Here is a 27364-nt window from a genome sequence, read left to right on the forward strand (position 1 = left end):
CAACATTATGGGCAGCTGGGCAAAGATACCTTTTCCATGTACAACAGCCCTCACATCCATGTTTAAGATGTTAGCCTGTACTTTAAGGAGGATGTTCACTGAATGCCCCGAATAGTTGCTTCTGCTTTGATCTCCACAACCTAAAAATCTTCCAGAAATGGAAGATGGTCAAGATAAGGATGACAAAATTAAAGAAATGTGGGGATTTGGAGGCAAATTAACTCCAGGAGAGTTTAAAAAGACTAGGATTATCTATTTTGGATGTGCCAGACATCTTAGATTATGAATAGTAGGTTAGTATAATAAAAGTGCCCATTTTAATAAACCATTATTACTTAGTCAATGTTCAAATCTGTTCTCAAAAACATCTTCTGTTCTTAAGAGCCATTTTTTAAAGTAAGGAGGATGGTTGTGGAGGTAGAAAAAAATTTATACCAAGTCTAGAAAATATGGGCAGAAAAATGCAGTGAATATTGACTAGCTCCAACAGAATGTTTTGTGAATATAAGTGTGAATTGTACAATAATCTTTTCAAATAAAAACACTGGCATTCCTTGCGTCCCCTTGCCTACACACACCTACGTACAGATATACACAAACTTATAACTAAAGCCAGAAAGGGTGTTTTGCTTATGTTATATAAGCCATTTTGTGTCCAACAGCATGCAACTGTTTTCTTGAGGGGATTTTTTGAAGAGCTGCAGCCAGCTTTTATTTGAAATATTAACCTGAAGGGCATTCCATTTAGTGGTAATATTTTGGGGGTACTCACTGTATGTAGTCTTTATTTGCACAAGTAGGCGGGAGAATGAGTGAGACATCTGAAATTGGTGAGACACATATGTCCCTGCAGCCGTCATTTGTTATCCTTCTTTCTACGCTTTGTGATGGACCCTTCCATTACTTGATTGCCTACTATGCTGGCCACAAGGCACCTCCCTGCAGACACTGCTTTCCTTGGTTCTCCCCTGATATTTTATCTTTCTGCGAATGAGTTCAGTCAGGACAAACTTTGAAGGTTTGTTTTATTTTCTTTTATGTCTGTCCATATCTCACAATACTTGGTAATGTACCTCCAGACATCCCATTAATTTCTATAATGTACAGCTCACCTGTACTGCACATGAACAAATCCAGCATTTCCTGAAAGTGTTGCATTACCACGTCTATACTACATAGTTGCATATACCCACAGATAAAGTAGGAGCCTTCTGTGAAGTGCCAGAAGACATACTTAACACATATGGGCCAAAGGGTCAGGACTTGGCCATAAATCCAAGGCACCCTGAGAACATTGAGTTTATGGTCCGTGGCTAAATCAGTGATGCAGTGTATTGGTAGTGAAGGCTGATTCTTCCTGAAGGTCTTGTGTTTACTGCAAAATGCTATAGGGTATGCGTATTCGTTATTTTACATCTATCCTTTAACCATTTCATTGCGGGAAAAGTGAATCACTAAATAGCAAGGAGAGAAAAGATGGTCTTGTGCTTTGGAGAGTGATGTTTCATCCTTTTCTATGCCATAGCACTTAAACCAGCATGCTGCAAATTTTGCCCTAATTTTGCTTTTCCTCTTTCCTGAGTGACCAGTGTGAGACTCATAGGGTTTAATATCCAGAACTGATGAGTATTCACATTTTTACTGATGAGTATTTAGCTGTAACAGAAATCAGTGACTGCTTCTCTGAGCCCAGAACGGTAAACACTCTGAAAACCCAATCCAGTGACATAAAACACATACCTAATTATTTACGGGCATTTCTTCATTCCATGACAACAAAAATATTAATATATGTATGTATATGCATGATATGTCTATGCACAATGTGTACTACAAAGATACATACATAGGAGCATACGTCAGCCCAAGCAACAAAATATTTAAATCAAGTCTGCTTCTCAAAAAACCAGTTGGTCTAATACTGTCATATTAGGCAACGAAGGGCAACGAAGCTGGTGAGGGGCCTGGAGCACAAGTCTCATGAGGGGCGGCTGAGGGAACTGGGGTTGTTTAACCTGGAGAAAAGGAGGCTGAGGGGAGACCTTATCGCTCTCTACAGCTACCTGAAAGGAGGTTGTAGTGAGGTGGGGGTCAGTCTCTTCTCCCAACTAACAAGCCATAGGATGAGAAACTGCACCAGGGGAGGTTTAGATTGGATATTAGGAAAAATATCTTCACCAAAAGGGTTGTCAAGCATTGGCACAGGCTGCCCGGGGAAGTGGTGGAGTCACCATCCCTGGAGGTATTTAAAAGACGTGTAGATGTGGTGCTTAGGGACATGGCTTAGTGGTGGACTTGGCAGTGTTAGGTTGATGGTTGGACTCGATGATCTTAAAGGTGTTTTCCAACCGAAACGATTCTATGATTCTATGATATATTGTATAGTATTTCAGTAGAGCTTTATAAAGCTTTTTCTTTTTAATTAGCAATATAATAATCATGACTGAAATATTGTAAATTATGATATGATACGAGACTAGGGCTTAAAAACATTTTATGAAATATTTAGAATCTTCTGATAAGGAATTTACAGTTCTTCTAGAAACAGACTTTGACAAACACTTCAAGCTAAATAAGGTGTCATGTGTGATTCCTTATTCATCCCTCAAAGTAAGTTGAGAAATTGTGCCGCCTTTGACAGAGTGTCAGATATCCCATAGGATTATTTTTTAAATACCTGTTTAAAATACTCAAACTTCCCAGTAGACTGCTTTCTTTCCTCAGTTAAGTAAATTAATGGATTAATAAAAAAATTGATTAAAAAAAGAAGACATTTCATCCAGAACTCTGAAATTTTTAAGCTATAGCTTTGTGAATTTCCTGTACAAAACTCTCTTAAATCTGGATAATGGCTGAGCTTTTTTCCTAACAGTGTCATTTTTTTTAATGTAGTGAGTCATTCATGGATTTTTTCTTTATTAGTGTCCCCTGATAACCCTTAGCTTGCAAAACCGCCAATCATTCTGGATAATTTTGTTGATTTATGTGACATACACAACTGTGATGTTTAGGAGAAGCACAGATTCTCTGTGTGAGATTTTCAGGGATCCCTCCTTCAACTTTTATTGGTGTAGCAGTCCAAACCTTTAGACTGCCATGTCATTCTTGAATAATCTTACCCAAATCAGACCAGATTTTTACAGCCACTTAAGGGCTATTTTGACCAGGTGATTGGCACCTAAAATTACATGTCTAGTCTCTATGAAGATGGCATAGGGAAAACCAAATTTCCGAAGGACAACTACAAATGCTTAAATGAATGCAGAGCTACCAAGAGCTAGCCAGAGGGCAAAGCTGAACAGACGTGGGTATGTGAGATCAGTCACTTCTCTGGAGCTCAAGCATCTGGTTTGTCTGAGGACAGTGTGGCTCCAGAGAACAACCTCTGCTCTTTGAGAAGGGTGATTCCCTTGGATCCAAACCCCTGGATACTAGAAAGAGTCGAGTAGGTGCTCGTCGCTTTAAAAGGAAGCTCTAAGAAGTAGCTCTGCTGATGCCGTTCAAAAATAGTCTTCTGGCTAGAATAATGCCTCAAAGATGAGACCTTTGGGAACCCTTCAGCTCTGGTGACATTTGGATGGAAAGTAGCCACTTCTTGCTCAGGCAGTACCCTCCTGGGCACCCTTCTGATTTAGAGCCAAAAGTGTGCTAGGATTTGGTGCAAGAATGGGATTGATTTATGCCTAAACTTGGTTGTCCAAAGCAGACATCTGGTCTAAGCAAGTCACCTGTCCTCCCTCTCTATTCAGTGGACAGAGGAATATCAGAATTTGATTCAGCTGAACTTGGCCTCCTTTCTTAAAGTAGGTGTGATTAATTGTCTAATGGAAACATCTATTGCTCTCCATTTGGTATAGGGAAACACAGATTTCTACCTTTTGGATGTATGAAACAGGATGAAACCAAGCCAAGTTTCCTAACTACCATTGATACCACTAACAATTAGAAACCCGTGCACCTGGAGGGACCGTGACCTTTATTGGGTTTTTGTGTCTTAATTATCCCTTTCTAGATTTCTGAACATTTACATCTACTTAAGATTGTGAGGAATTCAAGTTCATAAATAATAAGGCCATAAAAGTGGATTAAATTAGCTAGGCATTAATTTAATCTTGCATATTAATGAAACTTAAGATTCTAATGCTATGAGCAATAACACCCAAACATTTTTAATTGTTGTATCTCAATAATTTTATTATGTAACCTAACTTTTCCGTGTCTATCAGTAATCTTATTGTTCCCGTGTCACTAAACAAAATTTACAGCTATGTTTTTCAGTACAAACATCGCAGTACAAACTGATTGCCATAAGAGAAAAAGTCAATAGAGAATATATTTTTAGAAAATAGATAATTACTTGATAGTTTTAATATGTAGGAGATATGGGTGGGGTGGGAGAAAAACAAGAAAAGCTTTAGATAAAGTATTTTCTGTGTAGAGCAAGGTGGTTCACAAGAAAATACAGGTTGTATCAATGCATGAATTCACCCATGGTGATATGCTAGTTTTCTATCAAGCTGATAGTAAAAAAAAAAAAAAAAAAAAAAAAAAAAAAAAAAAAAAATCAATAGATGAAATGGAAGTAATTTTAACTTTGTTTTTTCCCAATTTTTCTCCAGCAGCCATTCAACCTAGATTTTGTTGGCAGTGATCTTACCTTCAATGCCACTGAAAACTCATCTACAGAAAGGCCTTAAAATCTTTATTTGTTAGAAAGACAAAGTCAGTAAATTAGAAATGTTGCTATTAACTTGGGACCTGATTCTGTCAACATTTATGCAGGCGCCTAATTAATTCATGTAGTTAGACTGAGAGATGTTAATGGATCACATTTGTCAGTCCAAGTGTATGCGTAACTGTTTTCAAGACCACAGCTCAAACTAAAAAAACAATATTTATTTTTTCCCCCAAAGTATTGATTTGCTTCTGAATCTGAAATTCATAGCCAATCTCTCTGTACATAATAAATGAATCACTCACCATCTGATGCATTTACAAGTTTCAACTCCAAATACAGATTTTATGCCTTTGCCTGAATTTTGCTTGTAGCTCTTTCACTGTCGGCATAAATATATCCTTCTTTGTACAGTAAATGACAGATAAGAAAGACTGGAGGTTTTGTGGGTGGGTGCAACTGAGTTAGGTATTTCCCCATACATCACTGACATGGAGCTCCTCAAGTGTGGCCCAATAACCTTAACTGGAGAATATTACAGTTCTTCACTCAATTTCCAAAAACTTTACTGCATTAAATGACAATGTATGCTTATAGAATTTATAAGTGATAGCATCTTATTAGTTTAAGATATTTTTTCTTGCTTGTCTAATGAAAAATGATGTAAAAATGCAATTGGCAAGCAAACAATTCATTACATAGTTTAATAGCTATTTCCATTTCGAAACAGCAGATAATATCCACGTGTAATAATGTAAATTAAGGACTAAATTATAGCCAGGTCTGCAAGGTCAAAATTGTTGAAAGAACCTTTCACACACAGTGGGCAGTCACCGTGGTAATACATGTGGTCAAGAATGAGTACCTCATGTTCACCAAAATGAATAAAATGTAACTTTCCATCTCCTCCGCATGGCATGATGCTTACAAATCTGCTGCTGCTGCTTCTTGAATGAACGAATGAAGTCATGACTGTTGGCATCTTTCCAATGGCATTGTGAGAAAAATGACCTGTGGGGCTTCAATCCAGAACATTATTAGTGTAAGACTTCATTGACTGAGCTGAAGGACATAAAAATTTAGGTAGAAAGGGAAAAAAACCCATACAGAGAGAATATGGAAAAATATGGAAGATCCTGTCATCCTTTGACAATTGAGCTCTGCTTTGACCTCTACCTATTTGTTCATCTTGTACATCCATTTCAAGTAAAGTGAGGTCATAAGTCCAACAGCATTGTATTAGTAAAGTAATATATGAGTTTAAAACATCGCTCAGAAATTAAATGTTTGTTTCTGGTGAGGAGCATTTCTCATTGTAGCACATTTTGCAGGATCTGGTGCTGAACAAAGACCCTATAGCTGCCTATTAAACACTTTAACAACAATTTCATAGAATCATAGAATCGTTTAGGTTGGAAAAGACCTTTAAAATCATCAAGTCCAACCATTAACCTAACACTGCCAAGTCCACCACTAAACCCTGTCCCTAAGCACCACATCTACATGTCTTCTAGATACCTCCAGGGATGGTGACTCCACCACTTCCCTGGGCAGCCTGTTCCAATGCTTGGTAACCCTTTCAGTAAAGAATTTTTTCCTAATATCCAATCTAAACCTCTCCTGGTACAACTTGAGGCAACTTCCTCTCATCCCATCACTTGTTACTTGGGAGAAGAGACCAACACCAACCTCGCTAAACCTCCTTTCAGGTGGTTGTAGAAGATAAACAACCTCCAGTTCCCTCAGCCACTCCTCATGAGACTCGTGCTCTAGACCCTTCACCAGCTTCGTTGCCCTTCTCTGGAAACACTCCAGCACCTCAATGTCTTTCCTGGAGTGAGGGGCCCAAAACTGAACACAGTATTTGGGGTGCAGGCTCACTGGTGCCGAGTACGGGGGGACGATCACCTCCCTGCTCCTGCTGGCCACACTAGTTCTGATACAGGCCAGGATGCCGTTGGCCTTCTTGGCCACCTGGGCACGCTGCCGGCTCGTATTCAGCCGGCTGTCGACCAGCACCCCCAGGTCTTTTTCCACTGGGCAGCTTTCCAGCCACTCTTCCCCAAGCCTGTAGCGCTGCATGGGGTTGTTGGGGGGTCCCCACATGGGACCCAAGTGCAGGAGCCGGCACTTGACCTTGTTGAATCCCAGACGACTGGCCTCGGCCCATCGATCCAGCCTGTCCAGATCCCTCTGCAGAGCCTCCCTACCCTCGAGCAGATCAACCCTCCTGCCCAACTTGGTGTTGTCTGCAAACTTACTGAGGATGCACTCGATCCCTTGTCCAGAGCACTGATAAAGATATTAAACAGAACTGGCCCAATACTGAGCCCTGCAGAACACCACTTTTGACTGGCCACCAGCTGGATTTAACTCCATTCACCACAACTCTTTAGGTCCAGCCATCCAGCCACTTTTTTACCCAGCGAAGAGTACACCCGTCCAAGCCATGAGCAGCCAGTTTCTTTTTTGTCCGCCTCTTCATCCTGGTTGGGTGGTCTATAACAGACTGCCACCATGATATCTGCCTTGTTGGCCTTCCCTCTGATCCTTACCCATAAACAGTCAACCCTACCGTCACCATCGTTAAGCTCTAGACAGTCAAAACACTCCCTGACATACAGGGCTACCCCACCGCCTCTCCTTCCTTGCCTATCTCTTCTGAAGAGTTTATAGCCATCCGTTGCAGCACTCCGGTTGTGCAAGTCATCCCACCATGTTTCCATGATGGCAGCTATATCATAGTTTTCCTGCTGCATTTCCATGATACTGGGGGGAGTTCTGATTTAGCAAGTAAATAATCTCTTAATATATTTCACTTCTATATCTCCCTTGTAGATCTCTGGGCGTAAGACTTACAACTTCAGAGGGTGAGCTTGTGACCAGACTAGCATAACAAATAAAGCATGTATGCCTGCCTGCTTTTTCTGTGTGTTTTCATATTCATAGGTCAGATAAAAAAGAAATTGGAAAACAATAATTGTAGCCCAAATTAAATGCTTAGATGTGAAATGTAAATTTATTCATATATTTTTATATATTTATATATATTTATTATGTATATATTTTTAAATATATATTGCAAGAAGAGAAATTAATTGCACTCGTCAACTAAAATAAGCATCTTTATCTTTTTGGCGGTGGGGAAAAATCTGAGCAGTGAACTCTATCAGGCTATGAATAATTTCCTTGAGGAGTTGGTGGAAGTTGCTTCATTTGAGTATTCTAAACATAATTCAAAAATAGCTTCTAGATAAAGAGTATAGAAGCATTTATGTCATTTGGACTAAATTATGTTATTGAAACATAGAAATGTATTCTGGATACAACCACAAAATATGGGGTTTTTAACAAAACATTTTCACATCTTTCTTGTACACATGCTGGAAAAATCTCAGTTGGGTACTTAAGTGGGCATAGTACTCCAACTAGGGCCTCACTGTGCAACTTCACAGTATCCTCTCTCAAGTCGTTGTTTTATATATTGTAATAATTCTAGACTGACCTTTGCCATTTTTTACAATAGCATCACATTGTTAGATGCATTGCAAGAATCCACTTGAAATAATAGGCAATTATTCCTTGAAATGCTTTTTCTCATGAGTTCCATGTCGCCTTATAGTATTTTAATTTACATTTCCCTTGTTTTTCTTTTAAGAATGTTATGTGTGGCCATGTCAAAAATCTTACTAAAGTCAAGCTGTATCATATCTACTGCTTCCCCCAACCCACTAGTTAGCTGCCCTGTCAAGGAAAATATTGTAATAGCTTGATGCAACCTATTTTGCCAAACCTGTTGCCTGTCCAAAATCTGCTCATTAATGACAAGATAATTAAACATTAAATGCTTTACATCATGTTTCATTTTCTTTCTGGGTACTGAAATTAGGCTGAATATCCTATATTTCTTCCTTCTTTTCTCCTCTACCTTTATATAAAAGAGAGATGTGCTTTTTCTTCTTTTTCTAAGTCCCTGGAAATTTCACTGTTACTGTTTTTCTTGAGTTCTCAAAGTTGGTTCAGAAATTGCTTTTATTATTTTCTTAAGAACTGTGGGGTAAATTTTACTATGCTCTGTTAACTTGAAGACATATTTGATAGATACATTTCCTTATGTTTATGTAGATGTTCTCCAAACTGCCCTTTCCTAATTCAGGTCTGTTGCACTTACTATGAATTATATTAAATACCTGACCACCACTGCTATTTAGGAAAGTCTAGACAGAAATTCAAGGACCCTAAATATTAGGGTCCTTTGCCTCCTTTTTTGTCGTCATTTTTGCACCTCTAGCTTTACTTGTTTTATCCCTACGACTCTAAATGGTTTTTCTCTTATTCTTTATGTTTACTTGTTTTCATTGTATTTTTAATGATTGCTTTTTGCTTTTCAGGCTAAAAACTTCCTTATGCAATCATATTAGTCTTCTACTACACTTTCAAGTGTTCCATTAATTAAGATAATTTGATATATGCATTTATTACTGCTCTTTCCAAAACTTCTAGCTCTCTCAAACTCCTTTTCTAATTAAAATGTTTCCCCTCTGCCTAGCAATGTTTTGTTAATGTTTACTTTTTGTAAGTCTATTGTTGCTGTCACTTTTTCCTGTTTTCTCCAATATACCCCAAGCACTTATTGCACTTATCAAGCATTATCTGCATGAAAGATACAATTCTGTTCTTTCATCTGTGTACATGAACAAACATATATATATATATGTGCGTGTGTATATACATAGGCAGAATGAACAAGGTTTTAATAGATATATCCCTTTAAAGGGTTCCCCTTTAACATCCAGTGAGTAATACTTAAATGCCAGAAACAGAAAGGTTGAGCTCATAGTTGCTGCCACTTGTTCGTCAAAATGTAAAGTAGTCTTGAATCATGTTTTTTAGTGGTTTTACTTTAAATCAGATAGTAAGAAAGATGCATAAAACATAGTTTTCATTAGAAGTAAAATATATTTAAGGACATTCAGTCAAGAAGAAAATGTGGTTTCCTGCCACAGTGAAAGTTTACTTCCTAGGAAAGATTGTCACTGCTCTTGATGAAAATGACACTGGAATTTGCCCTTTGTATTCATCAGTCAGGATAAGGCTACCAGAAATTATTAAAAATAGAGTCTAGGGAAAAGATGATAAAGAAAGACAATATTATAACAAAAAAGGCAACTGTCTGAGTTAGGAATCATCTTTTCCTGTTCTTACAATTATAGTGCCAAAATAATAAAGACAGAGGTACATGATTTGGATACCTAGGTGCTAGAAGAAGGCAAGTAATAAAAATGATGGGAATATAATGAAAAGATGGTTATCTGTAAATCTCAAGCTTGACCCAAGTGGGGGGGGTCAAGCTTAATTTGATTAATTAATTAATCAATTAATTTATCCCAGTGGATTTTGTATCCAGATTTCTAATGAAGCTTTGATTCTATTTGTCCTGTAGTATACAAGAGCCCAGTCCTCCAATATTAATGTTAAAATATTGAAGAATAGGAGTAACTAAGTACAGGACTATAGGTGCATTGTAATTAGTGGGACCTAATGTTTATGTTCTTGTTTGTAGGATTTGGGTTTAAGTTGTTAGGGGACTGATTTGGGGAACATTTATCTTTCTGCATACGTGATATGCAGAAAGTGATTATACCTTCAAAGGAATCATGTATAAAATTTGATTAAAGCCTCTTGTTACTTCAAGGAATGCCTTTAAACTGTTTACGTAAGTAAATAATTGCTTTAAGATATGTATTTAAAAAGCTCATACCACAGCTCATAATACTGTTAGCTAATATCTATGGCTATTTTTTGTGTTACATACATGACGATAGTGAAGAAACAGAATGTTCATTTACGTACCTTCACAAAAGTAATTTGCTAGATTTTGCATTTTGTCCCTTATACAATTATTATTGTTCATTATGAGCTAGACTGCAGTTAGTTGTCTAAATTAGTACGCATAATGGCTACATTTTGCTTTGATCATTTGGTATAAATATGTACTGTGTTCATTTGAAGTTGTAAATGTTTTAAATGTACTTTACTGATAGCTCAGATATCTTGCAGTCTTTTAGAAGTTAGTAAATCACACCTTTTAAAGGAAGTTTTACATTCTTTGTTGTGCAATTGGAGGAGAGAATGTGAAGATTGCTATTTTCATGCTGTCAGAAAATGTGCCAGAGCTCTGCCTGTGTAGAGTCGGTACAAACCCACGCCATGAGCCTTCCTGGGTCTTGAAATTGTAACGACAGTATGTACCATGTCTACTGGAAAGTATTTATGCCCAAGGGCAGGGGGAAAATGTTCACGAAAAGAGGTGTCTAATCTTACCGCCTTTCATTTTGTTTAATCTAGTTATGCCACGTTTTGCTGAACAAGTTGAGGTTGCCATTGAAGCTTTGAGTGCGAATGTCCCACAGCCATTTGAAGAGAATGAATTCATAGATGCCTCCCGCTTGGTTTATGATGGAGTTCGTGACATCAGGAAAGCTGTTCTGATGATAAGGGTATGTAAGGCACCTGAGAAATAAAAGCTGGGACTTACGGGAAAGTATCTCATTGGATGAGAGGAATATGAAAGCTTCTTGGAATCAACTTTGTTTCATAATAAGCCAGAAAAGTTTCACATTGAAACAAGCGTGAAACAAAAGTATGTGCAGCAAAAAAGAATTAGTAAGTAAAGAGGTGAGGGGATTTTAGGAGATGAACCACAATTATTTTGTTAATTACCTAGGGGAAGATTTGATCACAACTGCCAATAGATGCAAACTTTATTACTGTTTCTGTAGTAATAGCATTAATTTGCTAAGATCTTCAAAGTTTGTGTAGATTTTTGTTGGGTTTTTTTTTGGTTTTGTTTTTTTTTTTTTTTTGATGTATGTGTGCTGCCTAGGATTTGAGGTAAGTCTGGTTAAAATCTAAATGAATAAATAAATTATCTTGCTGCTCCAGTGAGCCTCTGCAGGGATGGTTTTGAATGTTTACTGAGGTAAAGAATGTGTCATTTCAGCATTGACTAACCAGTTGATTCAATTTGCTTAGGCATCTTTTAAAAAGACAAACAGATAAAAAACCCCCAGAACAACATAATTATTGTGAGAGTAGATGTGTGTCTTGCTTTCCAGTGTAGTCTACAGTCAAACACCTAGAAAAAAACCCCAGCCAAACAACAAACCAAACCTCATTTGGATATCTCTTCAGCAATTGAAACTCTTATTTGAAACCCAATTTACCTTGTATCTGCCCCAGTGAAAGCCACGTACAAATAAAGCTACGGAGAAAATCACAGGGAAAACTTACGAAGCAAATAACAGTGCTAAAACAACAGCTCATCCCTTTGAGCAAACAGGTAACATACACTTGTGGTTGTGAGTATATTATGGCACTGATGTAAGACTTCAGGCAGTTGGAGCACTCCAAAATAGCTCCATTTTAGTCATCTGTCACTATGTATTAACATTTACAGAAAAAGCTTTTGACAGGCTTAATTTTATAACTGCGAAGCATAAATTCCATTCCGTACCCAGTGCTAATCTCAGGTAGCCTGAATTACAGTCGTGAGTGATGATGGGGGCAAACCCATCCTGTCTTCTGGGTGTGCAACACGGGGGTATTTGTAACTCTTCTGGACTGGGATGGAAACGAAAGATCTGCAGAGTAAAGGATCTGATTATCCAGTTCCTTAGTCTGTAAGAGCAGTTTCCAAACTTCTCTTAGGGCAAGAACCCCTTCTAAGCACATTTTAATCTTTTATAGTCTCTCATGAGTCATTTTAAATTGCTTCATGAGACACAATCGTCAGGTGGGATCTGCTATAGACCCACGCTTTCCCATCCCCTACGCAGAGTTCTGGCTTCCAGCACCTCCCTGTACATCAGAGTTGTCCCAGAGAGGTTGCCATGAGACTGTCCATACTGGGTGAGATGTTTCGGCCAAGCACAAAGCACCATTTTAAATTCCGGAGGCACATTCACTTATTTCGTTGCTGTCTTACTGTTACGTTAACTACTAGCTCGGAAAGCTGATCAGCATGCAGGCTTCGCAGTCGCCTTAGAAACATCCCAGGTTACTTTTGCAATTGTATCACTACTACTTTCTGCTCCTGGTATGATATCAGTTAATGAATTCTGCTTACCCAGATTAGGAAGATGTATTTTTGCATTCAGACAATTAACTTATTTATGGAGCTAAATGTAGTACTCCTTATCCAGGCAGAGAACTAAAGCACATAAATGGACTCATTATCCTTGTGAGTTAACTGGGAAAATCCACATATATAAATTTACATAGACCAGAGTTTGCTGAATCAGAATGTTATTTTCTGTCGAAAACAAAATTAGTTTCAGTTTGAGACACTCTAGCATTCCCAACCGAACATCTCACATTGAAATGGAATGTATAATTAAAGGGTGAGGTATTAAGCTATAAAATACAGTCTTTAGAATATTTTTATCTAAGAATCTATCAAATCTCATGCACCCCTTTAATTCAGGCTGTAAAACTTCTTGCAGACTTATTAAAAAAAAAAAAAAAAGCCACAACAAACTTGCAAACTTTTTAGAGCATCTGACACAAACAATTATTTTCAGGCAGTAATTGTTCATGTGCATGCCATAAAAGATTGAATTTATCTGAGATGATTCCCTCATTCCATAGAGGAAATAAAGCCACTTTTTAAATTAATTTTTGTTGGTATTATTACTTCTAGTAAGCTGAAGGAAAGGGGGATAATCTCTGTTCTTCTCTTTTCCCTTGAAAAGGGGAGATTTTATTGTCCCTTTGGAGGAGAAAGAAGACTCATTTTTGCATTGAGGACTATTATTATGATCTATACAGAAGAAAAAAACTCTTTCACAACTTATGAAGTAGTATAAATAAATTTAGGAGTATAATTATAGAACCTAAAAATAAGATAGAAAATAATAACTTAGTTCCAACATCTTTTCTATTACAGCATGGGGATCAAATTACACTTTGGTTTTTTTCATAGGTATTTATGAAATTCCCTCAGTTATTAGACAGAAACCCTCTCTACAGTTTGGAATAATCACAATGGCACCTTTTCTCATTCTTATGGATCTCGGAGGCCGGTCTTCTCTTTTCACGTGTGGCCTTTGCTATTGGCAACCTTGTCATTAGTTGCATCTACATTAGCCTTAGTGTAACATCTGTTTGGATCAGGAGTGCACTTTTGGAGCCAATCTCCAGTTGTTTCCTCTTGCCGCGTTTCAGTTCATGTTGCAGAGTAGTCTTAGAGCTTATAAACTTGATTCTTTGGGGTGATCCTGGAAGATGCTCTCTAGGAACAGCTTATATGCACTTCCATTCTATTCTATTGTTAAGAGACTTTCAGTCCATGGGAGAAGACTACAGCGAGTCTCAATAAAAATGAGATGAGGGTAGTACAAATATGGGGTCCTTAGCCCCAACTGTTTGGATGTGTGAATGTTCTCCTACTCTTCCACACTGGTCAATGTAGGTTTAACCGTGATCACCTGTGGGGTAGCCACTGTGGTGAAATCCAAAGTGCTGCTACATCTCAGATGCTCTGGAAAACTAGACTTGGTGCAGAATCCCATCATCTTTTTAAACAGCCTATCTCCAAAGGGTGTTATGGGGTCCATAGTCTACATTGACTGCCTGTGGCTCCTCAGGTTGAATTTAAAGCGTTAGATTTTACTGGAAATCATTAAACAGCTGAAGACCTGCTGTGAGAGATGTTCTCTTGATGTTGCCACTCAGATGTTGCTTGCAGCACCTAAGTCCCTCAGGCTGCAACTGCCTTTGTACAAAAACAAATGTACAGAGTACCATGGAGTTGGATAAAAAAGCATATTATAAAGGGTTTTTTTTTTTCTCCTTAGCTTTTAGAATTAGAAGGTATTTTCATGGTAAAGAAAAGGGGGAATATCTTTTCAGTCTTTCTTTCCTCTCATTACAAAGTTAGCTTGACTTGGTGTTTACAGTGCTGAAATTCCTATAATTGCATCTTACAGTTTTTAAGTGCATACAGCACTATAGCATAGTGGGGTTTCTATCTTCATCAAGTATATTTGAACTGGTGAAATATTAAACAAATAGCATTTATAAATCTGCGTATATATGCCATTTTACGACTTATACATGCATAATTCACATTTTTATACTGCAGTTACAAAAGATGAAACAAAATTATATTGATGGAAGATATTTTGTTTACAGCAAGATCTCCAGTCTAGCAGAAAGAAAGAGATTTAAAAAAGAAAAAATTCCAATGACTGGAAGCTGAAAGTCACCAAATTCATATTAGAAATAGAGCAAGCATATTAAAAGAGAAAGTATATATTTACTGGGTGTTTTATCTGGGATTGTGAAAGATTTTTCTTCACTGGGAGAATTCATCAGAATTAGATGAATGATTTGAAGAATATGCTCTATGTGTAGTAGAGATACTGTATTTGAAAAAAATTAGTCCTGGGAAGTCTTACGGCCTGTGCTACAGAACAGATAGACTAAAAATTATAAAAACAGTCCATTTTGTTGCTCAAAGCAATGAGTTTATAAAACCTATTAGTTTTGAAAATAAGTCTCGCTCCTCCTGCCACTGGTGGTTGTCAGAGTTTTTTTGGAAGCTGTCTCCAGTCTCAAATCCATGTTTCCTACATCTGTGTGACCATAGGTTCAGGTGTCTGCAAGACTGATTCAGTCCTTCTGTCCTCCAACTCAGATAAATTAAGTTCCAGACTTTGTTGTCTTGGAAACTAGGTTTTAAATACCAAGGTCCTGTTAATTGTGCACAAAAATCAAGAGTTGTTATGGCATGTTTAGAAGGCCCTGCTAAGAGTAAAAATCTTTAAGTCAAGGTACTTCAATATAATATTTCTTTTTTATACCTTTGTGTGTAAACAAATAAGAGCCTCTATTATATATGGGCTGCATCTCCAAGAGATCAGATAAAACAAAGCAACGGTGCAAGAGTGAAAAGCATGCAACATGTTTGAAATGGCAACATACAGATCACAGTTAACCACTGTTCTTCATCTTAACGAAAAATGTAGCTATTTTTTGAAGAAAATGAGGGTGTTAAATTCACTACACTTGAAAACCTTAAGAGAGTGAATCTGAAAGGTAGTTTTGAGTTAGATCTCACTTGTACAGAGGGGAAATACTGAGATTTCTTGTGCTTGTAGTATATTATTAACAGTTGCATTAACTTGTCCTTTTGGTTTGCACTACATTTTCTCCAAGTTCAACATCTATACCCATTAAGTTACAATCTTTTAAAGACCACAAATTTTAAGATTGCAAATGTCAGGCGGTAGCGGCAATACATTTTTTTCTGAATTTTTCTTTAAGAATAAATCCCTGAAACATAGAATTTTCAGAATATTTTATCTTTTTAAGTGGCATCCTCTTGTCCTTACTGGTTGCAGTGTTGAGATGTAGTATTTTGAATATTACACCCTTACTTTACTGCAACTCTGACTATGAAAGCCTGGGAAAGGGCTGCACATTGTCTTTTATAGTTTTATTTATAAAAGTGGAGACCGAAGAACCTAAGAAGAGTATACTGGGGCGGGGGGGGGGGGGGGGAGGGGTACTGGTTTTACAATGCCCGGTGCAACTGGCTAGTTGAATAAACTTGGAGGATGGGAAAGAGCCAGCTGGTTTATGAAGAAGGGGTTGAAACTCTCCATGCTGTTCCTGTTCTTCACAGTAAAGCCTAGGCAGCTGAAAAGCTGAGCCCTATGATCGGAAATGCTCTTTTGCTCAGGGAGTTGTAGCTGGTTTGCTTATGGCAGATTTTAATGTCACATCCTGCCCTCAGGCAGTGGAGCAGAGAGAATAAAATGATTAAAGGAGATTGGAAGGCACGACCATTGGACATTATAATGATGGGTACCAATCTTTTTTTTTTTTTTTTCCTGTGGCAGTAGAGAAAAGAGAAATTCATTTTTTTTCACTTAAACTTCATCTCCTGTCTGTTCTGTTATATATACTATCTGTACATGCATCTCTTCAGAGATGCAGCCTGAGTTTCATCACCATACTGCCATACTTGGTTATTTCTTCATCCAGCACTCAGCATCAAAACACGTCTCTAATTCATACTCTTTAAGCGAAATGGCGATGGCTGCGTTTACTCACCCCACCATGCGCACTTCACCATGTAGCTAGCAAAGCAGCTGATTTTCCATTACAAACAGTGATGTGCATTTCATGTTGGAAACCAGGCTGTAATATAAATATCACCAAAAGACTTCTTTACATTATGTTAGAGGGTTTGGACCAGTTCCTAGTGACTGAGCATCTTCAAGACAGAGCTGTAATGACAACTGGCAATGATTAGCACCTCTGCTAGCAAACTTGACGTTGCCTCCAAGCACAAAATGCCAGCATGGATGATTTCTTCTGTAATGGTTGGCCCTCTGGGTTAACATGGAGGCATATGTGTATCCAGTAAGGTGAGGATTTCTCTGCACAGTTCCTGTGATCTTTTTCTATTACCACTATCGTGTATTGTACCTACAGAAGTTACCCATGGCCAGATTGTTGTACTAGATGCTATTCAAGCACAAAATGGAATATAATCTTCCTTCTAAAGACTGTTTCTGGGTTTGCACCCTCTATATTAAATATAGTACTCAATAGTGATCTAAAGTAGGCTGTCTCTCCGTATATACATAAGCAAATTTTTTTGCTCCTAATTTTTTGCTAGAACGTGAAAAAAACAAATAAACAGATCCATCCATTATCTTTTTTCTCCCTCCCTCCAACATTTTAAACAACCTGAAGCCAGCAGATACGTAACTAGGTTTAATCAGTCTGCCCAGAGACCCTCACACCATTCATAGCACCAGCAATGGAGATAACATAGTTTCGGTTTATGGGATGAGGCAAATTCCAAAGCTCTGTATCTGAAAAGAACCACGTGAACCAACAAGATAAAGCAGATTATAAACTTTACATTTGTTTCAAAAACAGTTGACATCATTTACGTTTTCTTTCAAGGGGAAATCTCTTATTTGCTTTGATAACTTTTCCTTCAGGATGTTGGTTACTTTTTCCCAGGTATTTACTTTCTCTGTTGAAGATTACATGGAGATTCCAGTAATATAATAGTATTAGTGTCCATTTATATATGAAATTACATTATTTTGAAATACTGCATTCCGGTTGTTAGTGTTTCCAAAGGATATTTGTTCCTGGAACTGCATTCGTCATGTTAACAGAGTTAAGAAAAGTTACAGCAAGGTAATGATAAATGCCATTTGTAAAGAAAGCTAGAGTTGAAACAACTTAATTTTTAAGACAATTCAATTTCAGTTCTTGACTGCTTGGGCAGACAAGTTAATTTAAAAGGAAAGAGAAACAGCATTTCCTGGGCAGGTAGTCGATGAAATAAGATCTTACTGTACACAGGACTTTGTCTGTACCCTTTATAAGCTTGTCATCTCCTCTCTTTTGCTTTCTCTCCCTGTCTCTCTCTCTCTAGACCCCCGAAGAGCTAGAGGATGATTCAGACTTCGAACAGGAAGATTATGACGTTCGCAGCCGAACAAGCGTTCAGACCGAAGATGACCAGCTTATTGCTGGCCAGAGCGCAAGGGTGAGTATAAAACCCACGTACTACATTAAGTGTCTGTATAGCTACAAATAAAAAGCTGTGCCTCAGAAAGAAAATGCAGTGATTTCAAATCTTCAGGGTCACTTAAGAAAGGACAGGAGTAAGTAAGTTGACCTCGGTGTTTAAAGTTTTTTTTATGTCTCACCTATTTTAAAAGCACTGACTTTATTCAGTGATCTTCCTTAGGCTTATGCGATGCCTTGTATCAGCTGTTTGCTCCAGCTAGTGCTGTAGGAGAAGGTCTTGCAGGTTTGGAATGTGCTGAAACCGTGGGAGTAGTCAGCAAATTAAAAAAGAAAAAAAAAAAAAAATCCCATCAGGGCACCATGTGCTCTATCCAGAGAAATCTTACATTAGTCATGTTTCCCAGTGTGCAAACCTGTCACGAAGATCTGTTTAAGCTACCGAGTAGTCCCTGTAATTTAATTGTAATTGAAGGCATTTGTTACTGAGTCAATGTAATTTTACCAGGGTAATTACATCATGATAAACTCAAGTCATTGTGATTTGTGACCTCAGCTTGTGCATGGGGATTGCAAATTAAGCTGATGAGTGCTTCAGGGGTCACAGGTGCTGGAGGAGTGAAGTTTGTTAACACTCAGGATTATGCCACCCTCTGATGAATGTTTACCTTTTACTAAATAGGCTGCTCAGCTCAGATTATAAAGAACCCCCAACCATCAGAATATAATTTTGGGGGCAAATGATATAATGAAAATATGTTTGACTGGAAAGAGAGTTTAAAAAAAAGCCTAAACTTTTCCAGCAGAGAACCAGTGCGGAACTGGGAATTACCTGAATGATTTTTATGGCTGTTTTGCACAGGTCTGTGGTTTCTTCTGATAAATGCTAAAAGTGAAGTAATGGCCTAAATGAGAAGCATTCTCCACTCACCCACTCAAACACTGTAGCGAAAGCTGGTAACTGGAACGGTGACTTCTTACCTTGAATTCTGGAAGAGGATTTGTGGGGCTGAGAACCTGAAGACCAAAAGGCAATGGTGCTTTGAAAGTCAATTCAGAGGACCAGGAAAGAATTTTCAGCTGCCATAGGAAGACTCAGAGTATGTTAGGGCTTGACGCAAATATTTTACACCCTGAAAAGAAACAGTACAGTAATGAAAACCTAAATGAAGCTAACTTAGAGGTATGGGAGGAACATGAGACATAGATTCAGTGGGATGGGCAGAGGTTTCTTTTTGTCTTAAATTAATTTCCCTGAATATTGAATACAGATGGTAAATAAACCATACCATGTATCAGAAAAGCTGGGTTTCTATCACTACATCCCAAGGACAAAAAGTTTTGTCCTTGCATATCAGGGACATATCATACATATCATTATCACCTAGATGAAGAGCAGATGGTTTGTAGGTCCCATCCCAGAGAGCTGGATGACCAGGAACTGGTGCTGAAAACCATGCAATCAGGAGAATTGCAGAACGATACCTGGATACCTTACCCTAAGAACGATGACAGAACTATGTTCTGGATGCAGTTGGCTATCTTTGGGAGATTTTTATATTTTAAGGAGCATAAAGTCCTGTTTGATATATTCAAAGAATTTACTACTAAATTAAGTCTCAGGTACAAAAGTATTGAGATACAATACAGTTATTTCACAGTCTTTTTTTTTTTTTTTTTTTGGATTACCTCTAGGATTAGGTAGCACATCATCCTTTCTTGATCTGAAAACCAAGTAAAGACTGCAGTGATATTTTTACTAAGAATCTAGTTCACCTAGGGACTTAGGAGTCTTAAAATCTATTACACTTATTGCAGTTATTATCACTGCTGCACTTAAAACCTTCTGCTTTGATCAGCTACAGACTGTATAAACATAATATATTATAAAGACAGTCCCATTCCTGCATATTGTAGAATGCAGTATGTCTCAAGAAGCAGCAAACAACGAAAACCTAAAATGAAAACACGCTAAACAGAAGCCGCTCAGTCCACACTCTTAAGTAACTCATTGAAATGAGTCTGCTAAGCAGAATAGTATCTTATTTGAACCTTTTCTGTAGAAAAACTGGATTTTTATTTGTGGAATATAATGGATTTTTTTAATATGCTTACTCCATAAAGCTATTAGTGTATCAGTAGAAAGACTTGCATTGGTCTTCAGTAGAAATAAAACTTGAATATATGAGCCGCATTTGCTATAGGATATAGCTTCTTCAAAAACTTATCAGCAGCTGGAATAGAAATGTTAAAACACTGTATACCAGTTTAAAGGGTGGTGCAGGTGAAGCTGCTCACAGAAGGAAGCCACATGTGAGACATACAGATGGGCTTTCCGAATTTTACTACTCCTATCACATTCTCTTAATTTCAGTTAATTCATCTGTTCTAGTGTTTTATGTGTATTTTATATATTTATTTATTTATTAGCTTGACTTACACTGCATTTTTCTGTGGAAAGACTAATAAGCTAACATTTGAAACTGCTGAGGTACATTGATAAGGCCTAATTAAAACTCATGTGTTGAATTTTAATTTGATTAACTTGCAAATTTCTCATTTTCTGATCTACTGTTTATAACCTTTTTTAATTTCAGTTTTGGAAAAGGTCAGTTATGAATTTTTAAAAGCCAAGAGCATTTTAAGAATATGTAGAGAAAGACTTCAGCTGATTGAAAGTGACATAAACAAGAAAAAATGTAATGATACCTAAATATGTGTCACACCCCATTAAATGCATAAGGTGGTCTTCAGAACCCCTAAAGCCAAATAGTAGCTCAACTTGGAAATCATTATTGGAAGTGTCCATTTGATCTTAAAAAGAAATTATTATCATTTTGTAGGGTTTTCTTTTTTTGGGGGTGGTGCAGGGAACTTTCTGCTTTGTTGATAATGTCGAGGCAGGTTAGTATCAACCTGCGTAACACCTTTTTGCATATCTTCCAAGAGGCAATTAGACCACTAAACATTATTGAAAGGTGCATTCATTACAATTCACTTCAAATGTATTTTCTTGCATGTCATAGCTTATTTCAGTGTTGGGTTAAGCAGAAAACCTCTATTTCTGACAAAGAATGAGACTGGAGGAGATACTGGCAATTCAGTTTGCTTTTTCCCATAGATTTCATTCATTCCGTTCTTCCTAAAAGTTAAGATTTAACAGGAATATTCTTTAATCTTCCTGTATCGACTGGTGAATGATCTGTATATCGTGGCATCACATATATAATTTTTAAATTCTTGAAGGTATAAGAAGAGCTACAAACATCCTGTGAATTTGGTTTTGGCTGTCCTAACAGAAATCAAATGTCTACCGGATTTTGCTTCACAACTTCAACTCCCCTAAAAAGAAACTAGAAGATGGGCATGCCGTTTGGACTGCTGGAAATGTATAGTTACTAGCTTCCTTTTTTCATGCCTAACTTCTCCCATTTTTCCTCCAGGCTATCATGGCTCAGCTTCCCCAGGAGGAGAAGGCTAAGATTGCCGAGCAGGTAGAGATATTCCACCAAGAAAAGAGCAAACTGGATGCGGAGGTGGCCAAGTGGGATGACAGTGGTAATGACATCATTGTGTTGGCAAAGCAGATGTGCATGATTATGATGGAAATGACAGACTTTACTAGGTAAGGATAAAATAACCTGTGCTGAGGACTTCTTCAGACATCCCACATCTTTCCTTTTTCTTGCAATTTGTAGCCTATTGAGATGATGTGCTGTGTTTTGGGGAATGCAAAGCCAGGTAACACACATCATACGTAACGGGATGGGTTGTACTGTTCTTTAGGTATGACTCCTCTGGCTATTTCGCCAAATGGGATTAATCACACGAAGTTTTTGTCCTATTTGCAAATCTGTTTCACTTGCACGTCTTCTTGAATTTCAGCAGCAAAGGTAGTCTGTGACCTTACAGACACTCAACTGACATTTCATTTAGTACCCATCTAAATGCATGTGCCTCTCTGAACTCTCAACATTTCAACACAATTTGTGTCAATCAAAAATAATGGCAAAACTATTTATATCATTTTGAACGCTGAACTTCTTTCCAAAAAAATCTTAAATGAAATGAAACTGGTTTGATCTAACACTTTATTGGAGCCTGTCAGTAATGTTTTTGGGTTTTTTTGCTTTCATTTCTTTTTTTCTAATGATATTTTGTTCTTTTCTAATTGCAAAGCATCAAAAGGCCATTCATTAATGATATCATATAAACAGAATTATTTTGTTTAAATATAGTCATATTGTTAATCACACCGGGGAAAACATTTTACAAGATTCTTTGAATCTTTTTCAGTGTTTATTTTTAATGGGAGTTCAAAACTTTAAATGGTATTTATCAAAATATGATTAGACATAACTGGACAAAAATCTCCAGGTTTTTTCTTCAGAATTAAAATAAGAGATCCATTTATTCATCTCAGTGAGATGCTCAAATAGATTTCTTAATCTCCAGCTGATCACATGCCTTGTCTCTGGAGCCTTCAACCCATTTCAGAGGAGACAGTCTCTGCATTGACAATATAGGGTTTGCACATACCTGATTGATGGATTGACTGATAGATGGATAGATAGGCAGATAAATAGATGGGAGGTGTAAAAATACCATTAATTTGCAAATAACTTGACTATTTGCGCTTGCATAGTTAGTTAATTGGTAATAGGCAACAGCAAACATTTTTATCCATGTTAAATTTAATTATGCATATAGAAAGTTTGCTTACTTTAATAGATTACTACTATACTTCTTTCCAATTAATTACTCTCTCAGCTTATTTTTCTCTCAGTTTGTGCTTTTACAACTATTCTTTTTGCAGTAGACTCACCACTCCTGTATGCCAAATGACAGTATAGAACCTCCTGTGAAGGGTGATATTTTAGAAGAATCTTTATTACTTTTGTATTTGTATTGTCTTTGGTGCTCTGATCCTTCAGCCCAAAACCAGAGTGAGAAACTGCCAAACAGTGCCATCATCCCATGGAAGGAAGAAATAATGTTCTAAAGCAACAGCCCAGAATATGAATGCTTTCTGCAACCTGCTGGACAATCTTTGATACATTGAATATCAAATTGAAAGTTTTGTAATTACATTTCCTACCATCAAAAGAACAGAACTAATATGAGAATAGGAGAAAACTACTGTCATATTTGAAGTAAATTAAAAAAAAAAATCAAAGTGCACCTCTGTCTACATCAGATTCAATAAAAACTTGTTTAATATATTCCATTAAAACAGAACAAAGCGTTTCACACCTTTTTGGTTGACTGTAACCTCAGCAGTGTTAAAATAGAATAATTCTTCAAATGCATGGAGTTTGTGACAGTCAGATCTGCTGATGTAAGTAATGCAGAAGAAGCATACAAGGTCACTAAGAAGGATTTTTCTACAGTTTAAGTTCAACTAAAGTAGGATACTTGTATTTAAATATCTGTTTAAGGTGGAAATGAAAGTATGAAAAGAAGATAAAAATGTCAATATGTTTCAGTATGTTATTCTTGGCATTATAGATGAAAAAAGTGCAAAGATAATACTAAGTTGTGCTTAGAAAAAAATGCCTTCAGTCTTAGTTTAGAAAAAACTAAGTTTGATCATATTATAATTTTCTATCAGTCTTGTCTGAAGCTAAATTTCTCCACATAGTATAAAGAAAGAAAAAGAAAGGAATATCAGCTCGCTTCCGATTGAGCCATTTGTAGGAGCAGTAGCAAATTTATTATTACAAACAGGATTAAAGTTTTGAGTCTGAAACAAACTCAGAAAAGTCTGCAGTGGCTTTTAACTTTTTGTCTATATACATTTTGGTATCTTCAATGACTAAAATCAGAGTTTTATACATCATCTTAAAAGTATAGTGAAAGATCAGTCTTAAAGCTAATTATACATGTTTTAGGGGGAACATTTAAGTGTAGCATAAGGATTATGCTTCATGTATCTTTGTTTTCTGACAAAAATCTACTAAAAAAGGTTTTCCTAATATGTGACATTCTTTCTCTAGACATGACAGGCTTAACTTCTAGCACTGGCTTGGGAATAACAGAATTTTGAAATAGTTGTGCATTCCAGAAAGAATGTTGGCTTAATGAGCACTTAAAAATGCATATACTATTAAGTATAGCTCATGTGCTTGAAGGCGCCATCAGGCTAAATTACTAGTGAGGCATTTTATAAGAGAGAGGAAATATAGCAGACCGATTTCTTAATCAAGCTGTATTATAAAGTAGTTAAAAGGTGAAATTGTAATAAATTAAGAAGTCATTCGTGTTACTATTTTAAAATCAAGCACCAAACAGGGTCACTAAAACTGTTGCCTTTCATGATTTATTTAGATTGCGCGTAATTGTGTTGTATTTCACAGAGGTAAAGGCCCCCTGAAAAATACATCAGATGTCATTAATGCGGCCAAGAAGATTGCAGAGGCAGGATCGAGGATGGACAAATTGGCACGGGCGGTAGCTGATCAGGTAACAACAAAAATGAGCAGAAATATAATGTAACCTCTATCAATAAGTTGCCTTTTGCAGGAAAATGTTATCTTTACTGGGCAGAAAATTACCTGTTGAAAGTCACTGCCTGGATACTGATCTACCCATTGAATATAAGTTGTTTCTTCTATACCAATCAGCTTGGGTTTTGCAGTACAGGAAAGTCATAAATGAGTCTCTGTAAACCTCAGAAATGCCTGAATTGTTCCACAGCTTCACTTCTGGACCCAGGTGATTGTACTAGAATTAGACTGATATATTTGCTGTCACGAAATCAGTAGAGACTTGGATGCTCTGTTACCCTTGCCATATGCCTAGGAATCCTTATATTGTTTTCAGCTTGTTCTTCCAGCAATTTCCCTTGATATGGCACTTTTCTTTTTCAAGATTCTCTGACTCTCTTTCTTCTGCTTTTCAGCAGGGTATTGTGCTTTCACCTTACAGCCCCCTGCTCTATGTTCTAGTGTTCTCAGTCCCATTACCAAATTCATGTCACAACTGGAAAGATGAACTTGCTATATTCAGCCCCTTTCTTTCAGATTGTATTATCTATCTATCTGGAGAGCAAGAGGAAGCATCACATTAAAAATCAAGAGCCAAATTTCAAATCCAGGTTCTAGGTAGCTAATTTGAGATGTAGGCAAATTAAATTTGTCTTCTTTTTCGCCCCTTGTAAACTTCCTATAGTTTCTTTCCTTTCATTGTCATGAGGAGAAATTTTGCTGGAAGTGGGAACTGATAACTTCCTTGCCTCTAGTCTTTCTCTTCAAAATAAGCATTTCTTTTTCTTCTTCAAGTAAGCATGTAATAGTGTGTATCACATCCTGCCAGGGAAATGGAACAGAATGGCAAGAAACCTGAAGCTGCCCATTTTTTTATAACCTCAGAAATTTGGGGGTTCGGTTTTCTTCATTATCAGCAAGCATTTTTCCTGTAGTTAACTCATTCCAGTCCTTCAAATGTGGCATCTGTTCATTTTAGCATAAGAAAGAAGAAATCCATCTGTCAGCTGATGAAATTCCTAGTCTACAATATTTGCAGAGGTGGAATATTTTAAAGAAAGAAACACAAAGAGACTTGCGATGCTTAGAGTGCATTGGCTTGAGCCACATTTTAAATTTCAGAAGACTGTAACATGCACACTTTAATAATAAACAGTAAAATCACTATGAGAATGAACTGTTTGTTTTAATGCTTGCACTTTAATGATATGTTACAGAACTTTGGAGACACTCATGCAATATAAACTTTTTATGGACAGTTGCATTTTTAATTACTGTTCCAATGAGAGAGAACTTACATGTTCATTTGCTCCAAGGTACTTGTATTTAAAGCCTTGTCAGCTCTCTAGAAGTATTGCTTTAAAGTTCATTTCTTTCAGTTCATAGACTTCAAGAGTAGGGTAAATATTTCTGTATTAAATTGTCACCGGTAGGGAGAAGAGGTCTCTTAGGGATTCATGCCTGAAAGATGTGGCAACTGTCTGAGAAAGAGAGACATTATAGCATTGCCATAAGTATAAAGCAGATTAAACCTAACAGCCACAATGAACCTCCAGCTTTGTTTATTGTTAGTTTTAAAGGGAGAGAAAAAAGCCAAGTGGCTGCTTTCAGGTTTATAGATGACGGTATATGCAGCTACTTCACCGCAAACATATTCCTTGCCAGCATTAGCTGTTGGGGCTAGAGCAGTCATCTCACGTCAGGCGTTGTGATGCTGTTGACTCATGTGTGTTTAATTCTATTGTTTTTTGTTGAAGTGCTCTGATAATATTTTACAAAAATTGAGCGTAAACTCTCTAAGATGCTAAAAAAGCGTATTCGGAATCTTTGTTCCCCAAGCTATACGTTCAAAGGACATTGTCAGTCAGACTTTGTTGGGTAGCCCCAAAGAGTATTTATTGGAGACGTACTGTTAGCAATGGACCCTTTTAGCAATGTTTTATCAGAGTGAATTACTGAGGTCTGTTCTCTTGAGGCAAGACTTTGAATATTAACTACGAGAGTCTTGTTTATTATGCTGTTGATATGGTGGGGGATGATGCAGTTTCTATGAAGAGTCCCAAAGACTATGAATAAATTGTACTTGGACCTTTTCTAGTTATATTGATTATAAAACCTTCACTGAGTCTACCACGTTTGACCTAATGTAATTTGTGTCAAAACACGTTTGAGATGCACAGCATCCAAAATGGTACAGGACTGTAGATAGCCTTCCCTCCAGTACGAAGAGGTATCCCTTAGCCATGCAGAGGGACCAACTTACTTCGCTGTGTTCTTGAGAAGGGCTGCAATACTGATGTCATCCTCTGAGAGTCTCTGTAATATGTCATTTACGCTTTAGTAAATATTCCTTCCGGCACAGATTATGGTATTTACGCATTAACAATACGCTTGCCAAATCTGTCAATACCAAACCCAAGCAGTCTCACCTCTGCTTCTTGAGTCCTTAGCGTGTCAGCAAGGGGCCTGGCTTCTGCCAAGTCGGAAGCAGAGCTCCCTCCTCTGAAGATCTGCACAAATGCCAGGGAAGCTGGCAAGAGAGTCAAGAGTTGGCGTTAGAGCGCATGTAATCAGTCAGAACTGGGTTTATCCGGACTTTTACTGGTCCATGTTGTATCTTAGCCTGGACACCCAGCAGGCA

At 37.3% G+C, this 27364-nt stretch overlaps 1 protein-coding gene across 4 annotated transcripts in view; it reads left to right on the forward strand.

Annotated features, from left to right (window-relative positions):
• CTNNA2 (catenin alpha 2) overlaps positions 1–27364 on the forward strand; it is a 460705-nt gene that overhangs the window by 400561 nt on the left and 32780 nt on the right. For all 4 annotated transcript variants that reach the window (XM_030042992.2, XM_030043077.2, XM_030043163.2 and 1 more), the window contains 4 exons: positions 11024–11175; positions 18144–18257; positions 21682–21863; positions 24595–24700. In XM_030042992.2, coding sequence (XP_029898852.1) covers positions 11024–11175; positions 18144–18257; positions 21682–21863; positions 24595–24700 — 554 coding nt within the window. The remainder of the gene's footprint in view (positions 1–11023; positions 11176–18143; positions 18258–21681; positions 21864–24594; positions 24701–27364) is intronic.

This window comes from Aquila chrysaetos, chromosome 1 (assembly GCF_900496995.4).
Source record: "Aquila chrysaetos chrysaetos chromosome 1, bAquChr1.4, whole genome shotgun sequence".
Taxonomy (NCBI): Eukaryota; Metazoa; Chordata; class Aves; order Accipitriformes; family Accipitridae; genus Aquila; species Aquila chrysaetos.